This window comes from Myotis brandtii, unplaced genomic scaffold, assembly GCF_000412655.1.
Source record: "Myotis brandtii unplaced genomic scaffold, ASM41265v1 scaffold345, whole genome shotgun sequence".
NCBI classification, from domain to species: Eukaryota; Metazoa; Chordata; class Mammalia; order Chiroptera; family Vespertilionidae; genus Myotis; species Myotis brandtii.
The window spans coordinates 3,128,638-3,145,982 of NW_005363283.1; the positions used below are offsets into that span (position 1 = coordinate 3,128,638).

At 44.7% G+C, this 17,345-nt stretch overlaps 1 protein-coding gene across 2 annotated transcripts in view; it reads right to left on the reverse strand.

Moving 5' to 3' along the window:
* IDS (iduronate 2-sulfatase) overlaps positions 1–17,345 on the reverse strand; it is a 24,762-nt gene that overhangs the window by 7,019 nt on the left and 398 nt on the right. Inside the window, exons 2-8 of one of the 2 annotated variants that reach the window (XM_005871573.2) lie at positions 16,796–16,932; positions 15,944–16,121; positions 12,836–12,924; positions 10,094–10,294; positions 8,368–8,538; positions 2,620–2,746; positions 211–384 (exon numbers count right to left, since the gene is read on the reverse strand). In XM_005871573.2, coding sequence (XP_005871635.1) covers positions 211–384; positions 2,620–2,746; positions 8,368–8,538; positions 10,094–10,294; positions 12,836–12,924; positions 15,944–16,121; positions 16,796–16,932 — 1,077 coding nt within the window. Of the gene's footprint in view, positions 1–210; positions 385–2,619; positions 2,747–8,367; positions 8,539–10,093; positions 10,295–12,835; positions 12,925–15,943; positions 16,122–16,795; positions 16,966–17,345 lie in introns of both variants that reach the window. The other variant, XM_005871572.2, reaches the window with a different exon arrangement.

A 17,345-nucleotide genomic window follows, 5' to 3' on the forward strand; every position in this document is an offset into this window, starting at 1 on the left:
TTGTGGACAGGGGCCATACTTGTCATCTCTGGCCCTGCCAGTCCTCCCTTACCCAGAGCATGGAAAATACCCAGGAAACGTGTGTAGGAATGCCAGCAGTGGACAAGAAGGTGGACTGGGTAGGCCCCTAGCCTATGATTTGGTAAAGTGGTTTATATAAACAAAAGAAGCTATTACTGTCAAGCTATATCACTTTAGCATATTGTATACCTGGCTCCATCAATTCTGAGATGGAATCAAAAGGGTCGATGTAAGGGAAAAGCTTCTCGCCTGCCTCCGGAAGCGGAGCCGTCCTTCCGGGAACATAGAACATCAGGGGAACATGAGTAGTGACATCAAAATTGCTGTATTTGGCCCATTCTCCATGTTCGCCTAGAGCCCACCCTGGTTCATAAAAAAGCACAGAATGACATAAAATGAAATAATCGCATTACAGCTTGTTAATTTTAGACGCCATTTCATTTCCTGTTATTATTAAAAACCAGAGGCAGCAAAAACTCATCAACTACCAAAAAATTCCTCTAAAATTACCAGGAAAAGGGTGATTTCACCTGAATATTACTTTATTTGAAGTTACACATTTATCTTGAATGAGGAAACCTATTAAGAGGAAAAAATATTAAATTCTCAAACTAAAATATCTTCTTCTTAGTAAGCAACTAGCAATATGCACTCAGGTTGGACTCAAGGGATCAGTGCCCGCCCCCCAAACCCACCTCCCCTGCTAAGATGGGCTCATTCTTGACTGGGCAGGGACTCCGACAGCTGTAGTGTCATCACTGCCTTATCCTATGCCTACCTATCTTGACTCAAGTTTCATACCTCTGGTTTTTACATTTGGGTGTGTACCACCAAAAAATAAGCTGTGAAACTATAGCACAATCACTCAAATAAAAAAAAAGACAAGGACAGCTTGTCCAACTTTTAGGACATAGCATAGATCAAAAAATATAACTTTTGATTCCAAATCTTTAACCTTGACTAAAAACCACCCTTAATCCTGATTTAAAACATCCCTTAAAAAGGTAACTTGAACACTCCAAGTTGGAAATTTCCAATCTTTTTAAGTTTGAGTATTCTTTTTGATATAAAAAATGCATAAAAGACAGAGATTGTACATTGAGTATTCTGTGTTACAAAATAACCAAAGCCACAGAGTTGCTATGCATAGATTTGAGAAGACTTTTGGAGTTCAGATGTACAAAGTCCTGGGAGAGCCCTTTGAGAAGAGCAATTTGTAATCAACTGCAGCTGCTTCAGAGCAGAGTGCTTCCAAGTGGGCCTTGCCATCATGGGGTACAAAGGGCTGTGTTAGCACTGCAAGAGGAAACCCAGCACTGAGAAGAGAGATCGGAAGTGGATGGCAGTTCATTAGAGAAATAGCAAAAAATTACAACACCTCCATATATAATAAATACACAGGCCTTTACAAGGCATAAGCTAGGTTGTGAAAAATGACACAGAAAACTGTCTATGACATTGTTAAGTCATAAAAAAAACAAATCAGGGAACAAAACAGCACACATAGCATAATCAACCCTGCCATGTTTCATTACTAGTATATTACATGCATGCACACACATAACCCGTAGCCACATGCATATGCACAACCAAAGGCTGCAAATGGCCCCTGATCTGTCACTGACAGTTAGCCCAGGGTAGGATGCTCTGGCCCTATATGATATGCTCCATAAACTTGTTTTTTTCCTTTTTGCAATGAGCACATATTATGTTCTAATATTGCTGTGTTTCATATTAGATGATATTAAATTATTGTTTTCTTGGTTCTAGGTAATGTGGTTATACTTCAAAAAAGCCAAAAATTTTTAGAGATACTGTTCATAAAACTGAACAACCCGGGATTTGCTTCAAAAGAATTCAGAGGTGGGTGTGGGGAAGGATGAGATGAACAAGACTCCCATGAGTGGATACCTGGGTAGCAGGAAGATGGATGGAAACCAAGGAGTTGTTTATCCTTTCCTCTTGGGCATATTTAAAGAGATCAACCGAAGGACTTGTATGCATGCATATAAGCATAACCAATGGACATAAGACACTGGGGGTAGGGGATGACAGGGGATTGTCAAGGGCGGGAAAAAAAAAGGAGACATATGTAATACTTTTTGTAATACTTTAAGCAATAAAACAATAAAAAAAATTTAAAAAATTTCAAATTAAAAAGAAATTTAAAAAAATTAAAAGAAAAAGAAAATTAAAAAAAAGATGTTTTCATTTTTTGGAAAAGTGGGAAACTGCCTTAGAAGAGATCATTGTGAACCCCAGGCTCATGGCAAAAAGGATGGAGTGGAGGGGTAGAGGCAGATCTGAAGGCCTTGTTGAGTTCTATCAAAAATGTTCTGGATCTTCCTAAGACCCACCCTCTATGTTAGAAATGTGGGATAAAAAGGCTTCCCACACAAATGGAGGGTTCCTGCTGACTTTATTAAGCAAAAAAATAAAAGGTTGCTACAGATTTCCCCCACCCACCCACTTCTACCATCCCAGCATCTCACATGCTCCTCTGAGCCACAGAGACATGAAGAGAGGTCCCAGGACTAACAAGGCGGTCATACAAGCACCCCAAGTGAGTGACTCACCAGAGCATTTTAAAATGCCTACCGTGATCTGAGGTAAATGCAACAATAGTGCTGTTGGCCAGCTGAAGGTCATCCAAAGCACTCAAAAGGTGGCCAACCTGCGTGTCCATGTAGGAAACAGAGGCAAAGTAGCTCTGACGTATTTTCCTCTACAAATTTAAAAAAATAATAGTAAAAATGAGAGTGACTGTGATTTAAATTGCTGTAGCATAGACAGTGTTCACTTGAACATCCCTCCCAAACACCACCCCTGTGCTGATGCCCTTGATTTTCTCTGTCAAAACATGTCATTCATTTCTATACTATCTACATCCCCTTGCCCCATAGTGATTATGCAGGTGTATAATTAAGATTCTTTTTTAAGGGGATCAGCTTTCAGTTAGGGCACAGCAGATGGATGTGCCACTTACTGTTTCTTTCTGTCTCCTTCACATACTCTTACAGGTCCCAGGAGATGACCATGTACATAGAAACTGATCCCTCAGTCTCTCCAAACTCTGCTAAGGGTCACTCCAAAGATACCATAAAGCTGTATCCAATTCCTGTTGCTGCTGTAACAAAGGATGACAAAGTGGAGGGCTTAAAACAACAGAAATGTATTGTCTCCCAGTTCTGGAATCCAGAAGTGTGAAACCAGGGTATCCACGGGGTCATTCTCCCTCTGAAGGCTTGAGGAGAAGGTCTTGCCTCTTCTGGCTTCTGGTGGTGGCAGCAGTCCTTGGTGTTCCTTGCCTTGCAGCTGTAGCACTCACATTTCTGCCTCTGTCTTCACATGGAATTCTTCCTCATGTATCTCTCTTCTCTTCCCAGTCAGATTGAGTCAGGGACCACCCTACTCCAGTAAGACTACTCATTTTAACTTGTTACATCTGCAATGACCCTAACTCCAAATAAAGTCACATTCTGAGCTACTGGGGGTCAGGACTTCAACGTTTCTTTTTGAGGAACACAATTCAATTTATAACAACAGCAGTGGATGGGCCTTTCCTCTGACTACTTTCTAACCCAGCAGAAGACTGGAAACTGCTTGTCTTCATTGCCTGCAGCTGGCATGTGAGGCTAATTTCTAACAAACACCCAGCAGGTTGGAGAGCAATGGTGGGACAAGAGAGCAGCACACCCTCCATGGCCCCTAAACCCAAAAGGGATTTCTGGAGCAGCCAGGCCAAGCACTGATGTAAAAATGTCATGGCCCCTTCTGGGATGACTCCCCTCCAAGCCTTGTTCAGAAATACTAAAGAAAAAGATGAACCCCACCAAGGATGAGGAATAAGGGGGCCACTGACCTATCAGAGCAGTCACAGCTTCCACCATGTACCCAGCCATCTTACCGGCTGGACCTTCTGGCTTCTTTTCTCACTGCCAGGTGAGGGTAATCATGAGACTCACCTGTTCTATCTGTGAGGTAAAAATGACTGCTATCCATCTAACAACCTTCTAAGAGGATTATGCTGAACCTTGTCCTACTTCAACTTTATACTAAATAAAAGCCTTCAGTCTATAGCTTGGGGAACTTTGATCCTCCTGGAGATCAAAGACACCTGTCTGGATGGCTGTATCCTATTCAAGACTATGTCTGCCTTCCTATGCTAGCCACTGGAAATAGGGAAAGAAACAGATGTGGTCCTTACCCTTAACAAGTCACCTGTCCAGTGAGGACACAGGCTTAGAGACAAGAAAGTGCACATTACTATTGGGGCCCAGGGATGACATGGGAGAATGAGCCCTCAAGTCAGCCTGGGGAAATCAGGGAAGATTTCACAGAAGAGTTAGCATTTGAGAAAGGGTACTGGCAGTCAGACAATTTGGGATAAGGCACACTAAACAGGGGCTACAAAGCACAGGATGGAACAAAATCACCAGAGCAGGGTGTGTTTGGGGCCAGTCAGCTGGCCGCTGTGTATGAAAAATAAAACAACAGGGTCAAGGGGGAGGATGCTGAAAGGTCAGATTATCCAGACCTCGTGGGTCCATCCAAGGAGTGGAGGTCCCACACTGGAGGCAAAGGGAGGCACTGAGGATGCTCAGGGTGAGGCGTCAATACAGTCTGGGCTGCAGGTCAGCATGATTCCTCAGGCAACAGCCCAGAGCAGATTCCAGGGGCTCAAGAAATAATGATACTGTATTAGTGCTGGGCACACAGGAAGGGCTCAATAGACATTTGTTAAATAAACAAAACACACCCAGACCCACTGCAGTGGTCGGGAAAAATGTGAAGAAAGAGCAAGAAGCCAGTATAGATTTGAGAGGGATTAGGGAGAATAAGTAGGAGTGGGAGAGGGGAGGGAACATGCAAGGGAAGGAGACGAGGACTCCAAGGGTAACTAGATTTCTCCTTCAGCTGATGGCATGATTCAATGGCTATTTCAATGGCATGGGGGTGGCACAAAAGCAGAGGGGGGGGGTGGTAAAGAAAAACAAGAGCAGGAGTGGTGGCCTGGCCATGTGGAGCCTTTTGAGCTGAAGTCACCATGGGCAGTGGCCTGGGAATGGCTCTTACAGCCAAGTGGACAGACACTTCTGAAAACAGGAGGTAGGCTGGGGCTAGAGTAGTTCAGCAGGGTTCAGCTGAGCCTGGCTGTGGAGGAGGGGCAGAAAGCAGATAGTAGGGTCTATGGGGCTAATGTTGGGGAGCAGCACTCCTAAGTGGCAGATGCAGAAAGAGGGGCCTACCATGGGGACTGAAGTCCACCAGGAGGTTGACGTTTCCAGAAAGGGTGGTGCTGATCAACAGTAAGAAAGCAGCAAGGACTCAGGGAAGGTTACACCCATAGGATGGATTTTATTTGTCAACAAGGTCAGTGCTGACCCAGGTGAGAACTCTTTAGTGGGTTGGGAAGGCAGAAGGCTGTGCAGAGGGGGATAAAGAACAAATGGACAGTGAGGCCATGGACACAGCGAGAACAGACATTTCACTCATTCTCCCTTGAAGGGCAGGCAAAAAAAAAATCAGTAAGGGAGAAGAAACAGGCAGGGGCAAGGGAGGTAGGACTTCTGAAGATGGGATGGATACGATCAGCTACGTAGGCTGGGGGGAAATGGGTGAGGAGAGGAGACCTCGCTTTTAGATAATGGCAAGGAGGGGTCAAAGGGCTGGGGGGCCAAGTCCCTGCTGCTCTTCTTGCAAGATTAGGGAGAAGGCTGCTAGCCCAGCACACATGTAAGCATGATTCTGGATACTGGTGAGGGAGATTATTAATAGCACCATTTACCAGACACCTGCTGGGTACCATCTAATCCTCTGAACTATCTTTTAAAGTGAGCATTACCATTCTGACCTTACACAGGAGGACTCCGAGGCTCAGAGCAGTTGATTAACTTGCCTAGAGACACGCAGCTGGCAAGGACCACAGCTAGGATATGTACCCACATCCATCTTTTGCATCCCCTCCCTTAGACTGTCTACCAGCCTCCATTTCTGAAACAGGAAGCATAGTCATTGCTGAGAGACCAGGCAGAGGGATGTGTGGGGCAGAGGGGCCAAAGGGGTTGAAGGGAGCTGAGCAGAGAGTCTACACCACATAGAATTCTGGGGCTAGAGGCTGTGTGTGTGTGTCTCTGCCTCATGGCTACATGGATTCGCTCAGGATTCAGGCTTGAGAGCAGAGGTGGTGGCTGTGATCGGGGTACTGCAGGTGTGGCAAGGATAAATGGACATGGGCTGAGGTGCTACCAAGAACAATAAGTGACCTTCCATGGGCAGAAGCTATTCAAGGAAGGTGTGAAGCCCAGAAAGGTCCTAATCACTGGGAATAGGAAGAGGCAACCCCAGGGAGGTGTGTAGGGAATGAGAGCGTGGATTAAGGAAGCTGCGAAAAAAAAAAAAAAGATTGTGGTCAGGGTGGTGAAGAGGAGCTGGCCTGGGAGATGGCAAACTCCTGAGTGTGAAGCTAAGGTGGCTGGCTCATGGAGTTCAGTTAGAAAGCTGGGGGTAAAGAGGGCACAGAACTGAGGCTAAAGATAGAATGAGGTAGGGCTTGGGCACAGACCCCTAAATTTGCAAGAGGACAGTGAGCAGGGCCCCAGTTCCAGGTAAAAGTGGGCCAGGGACCAGCTCATGAGTATTCCAGGGAGTTCCTCTGGGTCATGCTTTCACCTCTCTGTGTCCAACTGGGCAGCTACACCACCAATGGATAGAGGACAAAAGAACTTTGAAGGAGCCCTCACCAGGCAGCTGACATTGTCCTTGATGCTTTCACATGATCACTGCAGTCCCGACTAAATACCTTTGAAGTAGGTGTTCTCACAGAAACCCTTTCTTCATCTGGTTTCTATTTTACAGATAAAGAATCTAAGGCTCCAAGAGATACAATGACTTGATAGAGGTCATGCAGCTGATATGGGGTAGAACAGAAATTTGAACTGGGACTGTTTGGAACCAAGAAAATAAACCATGCGGCTTTGGCATTACATGCTCCATGATCACTAACTGTGTAATCTGGGCCAAGTCACCACATTTCTCTGCCTTTAATGTCCTCATCTGGACAACAGAGATAGCAGGTACCTCATTACATTCCCATGGAGACTACAAGAGAGAACACACATAATGCTGAGCACCCTTCCTGGCACAGAGCCTGTTTAAAGGGTCATCTTAAGTGACTATTATTAACAAGGTGTTCAACTGTAGCCTTGGGGTTGCAATTCCAACAACCTTACTATTGGAACTCTTACAAATAGAAATTAGAAACCAAACAAATGGATGAATCTACTGCTTTCCAAACTCTCACTACTGCCATCTGAAACTCAGGAAGCAAGTTTATGTGAGGAACACACATCCCACACCACCCAAACTCTTGCTGTCCAAACTCAGGGGTAAAATATGTGTGGACAGCAAGAGATACCTGTACATTATATTTTGTTGTAAACTATACCCTCTAGCAGTGGCTCTCAAAGTTCTGTGTGCATCAGAGTCAACTATGTGATATTTTTGGAAATGCAGGATCTCGGGCCCCACTTTCAGCTTCTAGTTTCCTATGTATGAGTGGGGGCTAGGACTCTGAGTTTCTAGCAGCCCTCGTGGTAATTCTGATGCAGGTAATCCAGGAAGCACATTTTGAAAGCATGGCCCTCTTCTTTCCACTGTAGACTGCCTGTTGGAGTATTCACATGGTAAAAGAAGGGCAGGGCTGAATGTGGAATATTCCAGAAATAGCATTGGTCAGCATGTCTTCTACACTCCAGGGAGAGGGTAGCTGATGAGTTAGTGTGCAGCTTCTAACTCTATGTCTGCTCCACCCCCACCTCATGCAAAGGGAAACCAGATGTTGCAGCTGGATGGCACTGGCCATGTTGGTGCCCCAGCTCCTTCTGCTCCAAGACCCTGCTCACCAAGAGACCCTGCATCATTCTGAGAGTGATACATGCCCATGTTGCATTTTCCTCAGAGGGGACCTGCAAGTACCAGCAAACTGAGTGTTCTGGGCATCACAGGAGTTGCCCACCACCCTATAACTGATGAACTGTCACTTAGATTAAATAGCATGCTCCGTGAGTTACTGATGATCATCCAGGCCTCTTTCTCACCCCTGTGCCCACATCCAGTGAGTTATCAAATCTCCAGATGCCTCTTTCTTTGGAAGTGGAGACACTGACTGGGAGACACTTTATCCATGCAGCACTTCCCATGTCCTAAATGCCTCCAGACCACCCCCAACCCCAGCAATTTGTAAGATGCTTTGGACAGAGAAAGTTCTTAGTACATAGTATCTACGGAGAAAAGTGACATCATGCCATAAGTGTCTAATACTTCCCCAAAATATGTTCTTGGTACCTGAAAGTCCACAGGAATTGAGCCATAGGGCACACTGAGGTTTAAAGCTTCAACGTCCTCCCGCTGCCTGATGTCCATCCAGGGGTTATAGGCTACAGGAGGGAGGCCAGGAGGGACCTGGGGATCAGGAGCCAGGGTGATGTTCTCCAAGGGATACAATTTCTGAAACTCCTTGAAGAAAAGCACATAAAGCCACCAGATTGTCACTCTTTTAGCAAAGGCACAGGGCTGAGACTCTATCAGTATTTATGTTGCCTTTTTTCTAAGCCTGTGATGCATTTACATGGTGACTCACTAACACTGCTCAGGCATTTCCCCATCTGAAAGTCAGACCTTAAGTCACGCCCATAAGATGCCAATGGTAATGAAATACTGTGACTTGTTTTCAACAAACAGCGTAGCGACAGCTCTCTTCCCTCATACAAATCATGCACTCCTGTTCCTATCCCCCTTCCATTGCAACTAAAAAGGTGTGGAGAGGTGTTGTCAGTTCCCCAAACCATCCTCAGGTTTGTAATTCACTGGAACTCAGCACATAGTCATACTCATGACTATGATTGATTACAGTAAAAGGAAACCAAACACATTCAGCAAAGCAGAAAGCCACATGGATGAAGTCTGGGGAAAACCAGGCACAAGCTTCCAGAGTCCTCTCCCAGTGAAGTCACACAGGATGTGCTTAATTCCCTCAGCAACGTGTTGTGTGATAACATGTATGAAATGCTGCCACCAGGGAAGCTCATTAAAGCCTTAGAATCCAGGGTTTTTACTAGGGCTGGTCACCCTGGCATCCTCTGCCTACACATACCAAACTTCCAGACTTTGTGCAGGAAGGTAAGGGTTTGCATAAACAGTATAGGTATAGTGAGCCACTCATCAGTTCTTGGAATGGTAGGAACACTCCAGAGATTCAGATTTCCAGCCAGGGTCAAGCTCATAAGCAAAACTTCCAAAGGATGATAGTGTGGCCTGCAAGGTTAATTCTTCTGCACAAAAAGCAAAAGAAGTGAGACTCACTCCATCAAGGGACCTGACAGCTCCTGCTAGGAAGGTGAAATCCCCTGGGCCAATCTAAGCAAGATACCAGCAGCATCAAGGAACATGCCTTCTGGTCTCAACTCTCCTCATGAGCAAGGGATGAGAAGTTAAAAAAATGGGCTGCTTAGGCCCAGGGAAAACACAATAAAGAAAAACTAACAATGATAGGGAAAAATATTTTTTTAAAGATATTACAAGCTCTAAATGATATACATGCAAGCACAGGATTTGAGGTTCCAACAAAAAATGCAGTGCCGTGTGTATGAGGAGTCTGAGCTGACAGGCTCTGGGGGAAAGGGCTTATGAAGAGGGATTCATATTCCTTGGAATTGTGTCCCATGGACCATCCCCTATTGCAGGCTTTGGCAGCTCTGACTCACTTCTCTATAATGATCTCACCAACCAACTCAACATTTGTTCATTGAGTTCAAGGAAAAGAAATAAAACCCTCCAATGGGGGAAAGTAGAAAACCAAGCATTTCCAACAAGATTCTTATATGTACTAAGTCTACTACTTAGCCTTGACCTCGGAATCCCATCTTCACACCACTGAGTATATTAGTGTCATCAGGCACCCCTAGTGATCAAGGATGGCAGGATATGGCCACCTTCACTACACAAATCCCTTTTTTAACAAAGAGCACAGCTGTCATGACTATGTTGGATCAGCCCTCAGCCAGCTCTTCACCTTGGGGTATCTGAAGGGGATGTGCGGCTTGTGATACCCAACAGCCAGGAAGAAAGGACTGGAAGATGTTTTCATTTTTTCCAACAATTGTATGGCTTTCTTGGTGCTCTGTTTATCAGGCAAGGTACCCTCAGGTATGTCTGCCATATCCACAGGGCAAATCAGGTTGGCATGGAGTTCTCCATCTGGCCCTTTACATGTCTTTCAAAACAAAATATATAAAGTCAGCTTGTTAGGTGCAAGAAATAGAAGTCATGGATTTTACACACACAATGTATTTAACATTCATATCAGCAGCCCAGCCCATTAAGTATTAGTCATTCAGAACAGGAACACAGGAAGTAGAACTTAAACACAGAAGCATTTCTGCTTTTCCAGAGAAGGGCCAGAAAGCCACCAGCACTTACCTCCCTGCTGTTAATCCTCTGTCTCTAGATCATAATTAAAGGAAACCCAAGTAAACTAATGATAAAAAAAAATCTGTCTCCAACTCAATAAAGAAACAAGCCCATTTAAAAATGGCCAAAGGACTTGAATAGATATTTCTCCGAAGAAAATATACAAATGGTCAATAAGTACACATAAAGATGCTTAACATCTTTAGTCATCATGGAAATGCAAATCAAAACCACTAGGATGGCTATAATGTTTACAAATGGAAAATAACAAGTGTTGGAAAGGATGTGGAGAAATTGGAATTTTCATACACTGTTGGTGGGAATGTGAAACAACGCAGCTACTTTGAAAAACACTCTGAGAATTCTGCAAAAAGTTAAACATAGTTATTATATGACCCAACAATTCCACTTGTAGGTGTATAACAAAAAGTGAAAACCTAAGTCCACACGAACACTTGACCTAGCGATTCTACCCAAGAGAAGTTAAAGCTTGGGTCCATACAAAAACCTGTGCATGAATGTTTATAGCAGCTAAAAAGTGGACATAACACAAATGCCCATTAACTGATGAATGGATAAATAAAATGGATTACTCTCTGGCTATAAGAATAATGAAGTTCTGATCCATGCTACAAAATGGATGAACCTCAAAAACATTATACTAAGTGAAAATAGCCAGACATAAAAGGACATACACTGTATGATTCCATTTATACAAAATGTCCAGAAGAGGCAAATCAAAGAGAAAGATGAGTTTTTGCCACAGGCTGAGGATTGAGAGGAAATGGGTAGTGAATGATAATGGGTACAAGGCTACTTTTGGGGGTAACAAAATGGTCTTAAATTGATTTTGGTGATGGTTGCACAACTCTGTGGTTATACTAAAAATCATTGAATTGTACACATTAAAGGGTGATTTTTATGGTATGTGAATTATATCTCAAAAATTTTTCTTCAATTTCAAAGACAGATTAAGGTGACAGTCTATGGAATTACCAAATCCTCAACCACACCATGCATAGAATTTAACCTACTGCTTCATTTCCCAAAGTGGCCATGCTGGCCAAAGGCCAAAGTCAGTTTTGACCATGATTTCCACCTTACAAAGACCCAGGGGCAGTGGCAGCTGCTGCTCCATGTCAAACGGGAGCATCTTTCCACAGGCTGCCTTGTCCACCCAGCCCCAGGCTGGACAGCCCAGCACCTGACTCCCAGCATCTGCTCCCCTCTATATGATTTCCAGCACTCCCAGAGGATTTGGCACAGTTATAGCCACCACTGTGAGAACAAATGCCGAGTGGGGGACATGGGCCTGGCATTTGAGGTCACTAAAAAGTAGCAAAATGGCCTGGCTGGCATGGCTAGTGGTTGAATGTCGACCTATGAACCAGGAGGTCATGGTTCGATTCCCAGTCAGGGCGCATGCTCAGGTTGTGGGCTCGATCCTCAGTGTGGGGCGTGCAGGAGGCAGCCAATCAATGATTCTCTCTCATCATTGATGTTTCTATCTCTCTATCTCTCTCCCTTCTTCTCTGAAATCCATAATATGGATTAAAGTAGCAAGATGGCTTCAGGGAATGTAGGGATTGAGATGGGGTCTTCCAATCTCATTCTGTTAATACTCAAGCCATAAGCCAAATGCAAGAGCCCATAGCTTTCAATCTACATAAAATGGAAAGTTTTCAAGAATTTAACATACTCCACCACACCAACCCCCACAAATCCACACCCTTCTCCATATGTATCTAAAACCCTCCAAGGAGCATGCCATTTCTCAGTCCTGCAGCTGGTTTTCTGAATTGCTTAAATATGGGTTTCAGTTTCATTTATAGATTGGGAATTCATCTGAACCAAGAATAAATTACTTTGTATATTCCTTTTCTTCCATAATGCTCTAAATTTTTAAAACTCCTATCAAAGATCTCAGCACCTGAACAAACCCAGTAGGCCTAAGACAGACAGACAGATAATCTGGGCTGAAGGTCCTACAGCACAGGTCTCTCTCTCTCCCTTCCATGTCTCAGCATCTCCTATAACACTCAGCATAGAGCTTTATCCAGAATGAGCACCAAGGAGCCATTAAATGAGTCTTACACACTAGAACGTACGGTTCTAGAACAAGGCATGCCCACTCGCTTCTAAAACAAAGCCACCTCTCCCACTGGACCTAATGCCAAAGATCTCAACACTTGTCTCTGTCAAGTCAAAATCGCAAACAATACCCACAAACCTCAATTGATAACCAGCTTGAAAGAAGGTACAGCATACACAATAGTTAACCTTAAATTACTAGACAGTGTAAAAGTGGTTCCTCTTCGGAACCATACCCTGTTCACATCCTTACCTTAGTATTTTCATACTTTTCAGAGGAGGGATGATAAGGTAGAACCGACCAGCTATATGGAAAATCATCACTATGATTAGAAGATATTCCTTGAGGGGGGGAGAAAAAGAAAGTTACTAAATAAAACATGAAGGGTCTTTCAATGCCCTCCTCACCCTAAGTTAAAAATTGGTAAACATTTGGGGGAAGTATCATCTCCCCTCTTTGGGCCTCAGATTTTTAATCTATAAAATCAAGAGCTTAGGCCACATAATGATAAATCCCCCTAAAGCCAACTCTCTCTCTAGGTTTCTATTCGAGCACTAAGCATCTGACCTCCCAGTTTCTAAAGCTCTCGTAATTCATGTGAGGCTCTTAGGAAGGAACCTAAAAGAGTGAGATAAGCCAATCTGTTACAGCAACATAGCCCTGTAGCCCTCACTGGAGCCTCTTGCCTGCCCTATGAAGAAGGTGGCAAAGGCACATACACCACCATGGGCTGGGTGAGGAAGAGGAGGCTCAGAGAAGGTTGGTGCTGTGCCTGATGCCAACCAGATATTACATGATTGAGCCAGGACTCCAGGCTCAGTGTCTTAGAACTCCAGGCTCAGTGCTCATTCATGAAGCATACTACTAAACCCATCCTAAGCTCAGTAGTTAACAGCCTATTTGGGAAGACAAAATAACAATGTGTGAAACCAAGGAATCAGTGCCAGCTATCTAGAGTAGAAGTACTGTGTTAAGTGGGAGAGGCCCCAGGCCCAGAGGTAATGTGGGTCTGGTGATGGTTCGCAGTGAGGACTTTTGAGTCAGCGAGGCTTGCAAGGAGTCTTAGGGGAAGTGCTACCAAGTGGATCTGAGAGGATTAGCCAGGAGGAGCAGAGAGGGTAGCGTAGTCAGAACCCCGGGAGAAAGAGCATTATCAGCACAGTGAAATACTTAGGGGGCAGTGGGGGGGGGGGTTCATCAGAACAATAAGCATAGTGGATAGAGCAGAGGCCACTGACAGACCTGGATTCAAGTCCCGGCACTGCTCCTTAGTACTTGTGCAACCTTGGGCAAGCTACTTGACCTCCAACAAGCCTCAATTTCTTCCTCAGGAAATGATGACTATGATAAAAAAAAAACCCTTGTTTGCTGTTGAGGAGAGGATTAATGGAGCAGCCAGCACAGTAACTGGTACATAGCTAGCACTGAATCAAAGGTGGCTGCTGTCATCCTTGACAGATTCTTCCCTGATAGAACAAGGTCTTGAGAACAAAGAACAGGTTGAAAAATGTATTTCCACAAGGACTGCAAGCAAAGCTTTTGTTCTCTGCTTCGAGCCTGATCCCAAAATCTAACCATCAGGGGGAAGGAGGTCAAACACCACCACTCAGGCCATATCTGGCCTCCCTTCCTGAAACAAAATCTCCCCTCTGCTTTATTTCCTCATCTCCCCAAAACTCTCTTCCCTCCAGCTGTTCTCAGACAAGGGGTTATCATAATATGAGTACTGACTGCAGAAAGTTCTCCTGATGGTGGGCTTTTGTTTGCACAAAATATTTTTGACTGATTCACCTTCAAAACTGGGCCCAACTTAGCGTAGCCTAAAGTTACCCTCAACCTGGACTGGCCAACTGGGTTCCAGAAGAAGGCTGCTGATCCTGCCGATGTAAGCAGTGAACAAAAGGAAAACTACTGAAAACGTTCAAGTAGTAGGCCCTAATGCAGCGGTTCTCAACGTGTGGGTTGCGACCCCTTTGAGGGTCGAACGACCCTTTCATAGGGGTGGCCTAAGACCATCGGAAACACATATATAATTACATATTGGTTTTGTGATTAATCACTATGCTTTAATTATGTTCAATTTATAACAATGAAATTGGGGGTCACCACAACATGAGGAACTGTATTAAAGGGTCGCAGCACTAGGAAGGTTGAGAACCACTGCCCTAATGATAAGCACTGTGTTCTATACAGGGCTTGGGTTTTTCAATGCACTTTCACACTCCTGAACTACCTGCACTGGAACGCTCCCCTGGTAGGTAATTAAGGTAGTTATGACTTCAGCTTCCCAGAGAAGGATCTGAGGCTCAGAGGGTGAATGATTTGCTCAAGATCAACTGCACAGCTAAGAAGTGGCAGAGCTAGAACTGAAACCCAGGGGCCTGGATTCCTAGTGGCACTGCCCATCAGTAGTTCACTCTGCCTCCAGAGATGTTCATCTCAGCTCTACGTGGGACAGCAAAGATCTGAAAACTTTGGACTAAAGTACAGTAGATCTATATATTAGACTACTGGGCTGTCATTTTTTAAAAAAAACTTTGCATGAAGAGTAACTATATGGGAAAATTTTATGTTAAAAATCATGATATAAAATTATATGTACAGAATAATCTCCAATCAGAAAAATAATGTGCCTAGAATAGGGTGGACATCAAAATACAGCTCCCCTGTATCAAAATACAGGGTGCTGTGATTACAAGTGTTTTACATTTAGTTTATACTTCCTTTTCGTCCAATAATCATGCAATTCTTCTGTAAGTTAAAAAAAAAGTCTTAAAATTTGTCTGTGCTTTAGCATTCTCATTTTGGCATTAAAGAGAGTCAGTTTATCAAGCAGTGCTGAAGGTCAGGATTTGCAGTCCCTAACACTCTATAGGTCCTGGGTATCAGCTTACACTGCTTTTGATGACCTAATTCACAGACCTTAAGCAGCAGCCCCTTCTTTAGGCAAGACAGCAACAACAGCTCTGGCTACATGGGACATCTTCAGATGTTCTAACCCTTAATCCCTAACTTACTGACAAGGACCCTGGAGTACAGAGGGTCAGGCACAGAGCTAAAATCTCATCCAATCCAGTGCACATTCTTTCACCCCATGAGCTGAATGAGTCAAACCACATCATGACTCATTTCTGTAAGGAAGAAAAACTCCTACCCTTTGTTATTTCTACCCTTTTTACCCCCTTTCACTCCTCCTGCCAGGTTGAGAAGTAAGATTTTTATAAAACGTCAGTAATGAATAATGAGGTGTCCACCTAGCCCTAAGAGGTTTCTGCAAAGACAGCCCCAACCCCAGGACAGAATCCCCAGTGCTTGGACATGAAACAAAAAATAACCCAGAGTTTGGACAGCAAGCAGTACCTGGGTGAAAGACTTTTCCAACCGACATGGTCACGTAGCCATTCTCCTTGAAGTACTGGGGGATGGTGGAAAAGTTTCCAGCCTGCACTCTCCAGTAGGAGTTGAAGTCATACAGGCGGGTGGTGTCAGGTCTCCTCCCTGTGAGGAAGGAAACTCGGCTCGGGGCACACACTGCTTGCTGTTAGGGAGCAGAAGCAGAGGGAAACATCATCAGAGAAAAACAGTCTGGGAGCTAAAATGTAACCAGGCAACCTACCAAGTCCTCAGCAAACAGCTTGGCAGCTGAGTCATGCAGATCTCAAAGCCAAACAGTGGGATTTGGGTTTCACCCAGTCACCAGAATGTTTCCCAGGAAAGAGGGAGGGAAGGACTCAGCCCCTCAAACCAGCAGATGATTATGTCCTTCTACACAACAGTGTCTCACAGGTGCACAGAGCAGGCAAGGGTCTTGGGGGTGCCCTCACTAATGAGATGAAGAAGTGCAACCATGGCAAGCTGCCTGGCACTCAGTCAAAGTTAGCCAGCAGGTCTAAGGGTGCCATTCTATAGCACCCCTTCCTTCTCAGAACCAGGCAACCCCCTCTATGGGGAAGAAGGCTGGTCAGAACCATCCTGAGCATGTTAGGGCCAGGGTATTACTTGGGTCCAAGGAGGAGGGGAACCTTGAAAGTACAAGCTTCCTTGTTAGTGGACAACCAGGTTATCACAACTGCCATTTTCCAGATGATGCTTCCCTCTAATAAAGATATGCCTGGCACAATCAGGGGCATCTAACAACTGCTATGGTGACCCCCCTTCTCCAACCCTCAGTGCACAAGGCACACATACATACCTAGAGAACCCCAGACATACCTGGGCAAAGGCATTCTGGAAGAGGAGACTGTGGGATGCCAGTTGGTCGATGTTTGGAGACCTTATGAGCTTGTCCCCATAACAACCCAGGGAGAGACGCAGGTCGTCCACAATGATTAGAAGGACATTCAGAGCATCTGCACGGGAGGGTGCGGCTTCAGTGAGATGACCTGCACAGACACTGAACCCAGATCATGGTAGGTGCTAGGGTACTGAAAGGTCCAAACTGTGCCCTGCACCTTGACAAACCAGCTAAGGAAGCCAGAGATGTGGGAGTCGGTGCACAGAGGAAGCCTCAGACCTGGGTAGTAGGGTTAGGCTTTGGCCGTGGCCTCAAGCCTGGATGAGGTAGGGAGAGAGGAAGAGATCAAAGGAGAAAGAGGGAGAGAGAGGGAGAAAAGGTTAAAGAACAGAAAGAAGAATTTGGGGAAGGAGGGAAGTACGGATAGAGGGAAGAAAAGACAGTAAGTGGAAGGGAAGGGAGAAAGGATGAATGTAAAGAGGAAGGAAGGAAGGAAGGAAAGAAGGAAGGAAGGAAGGAAGGAAGGAA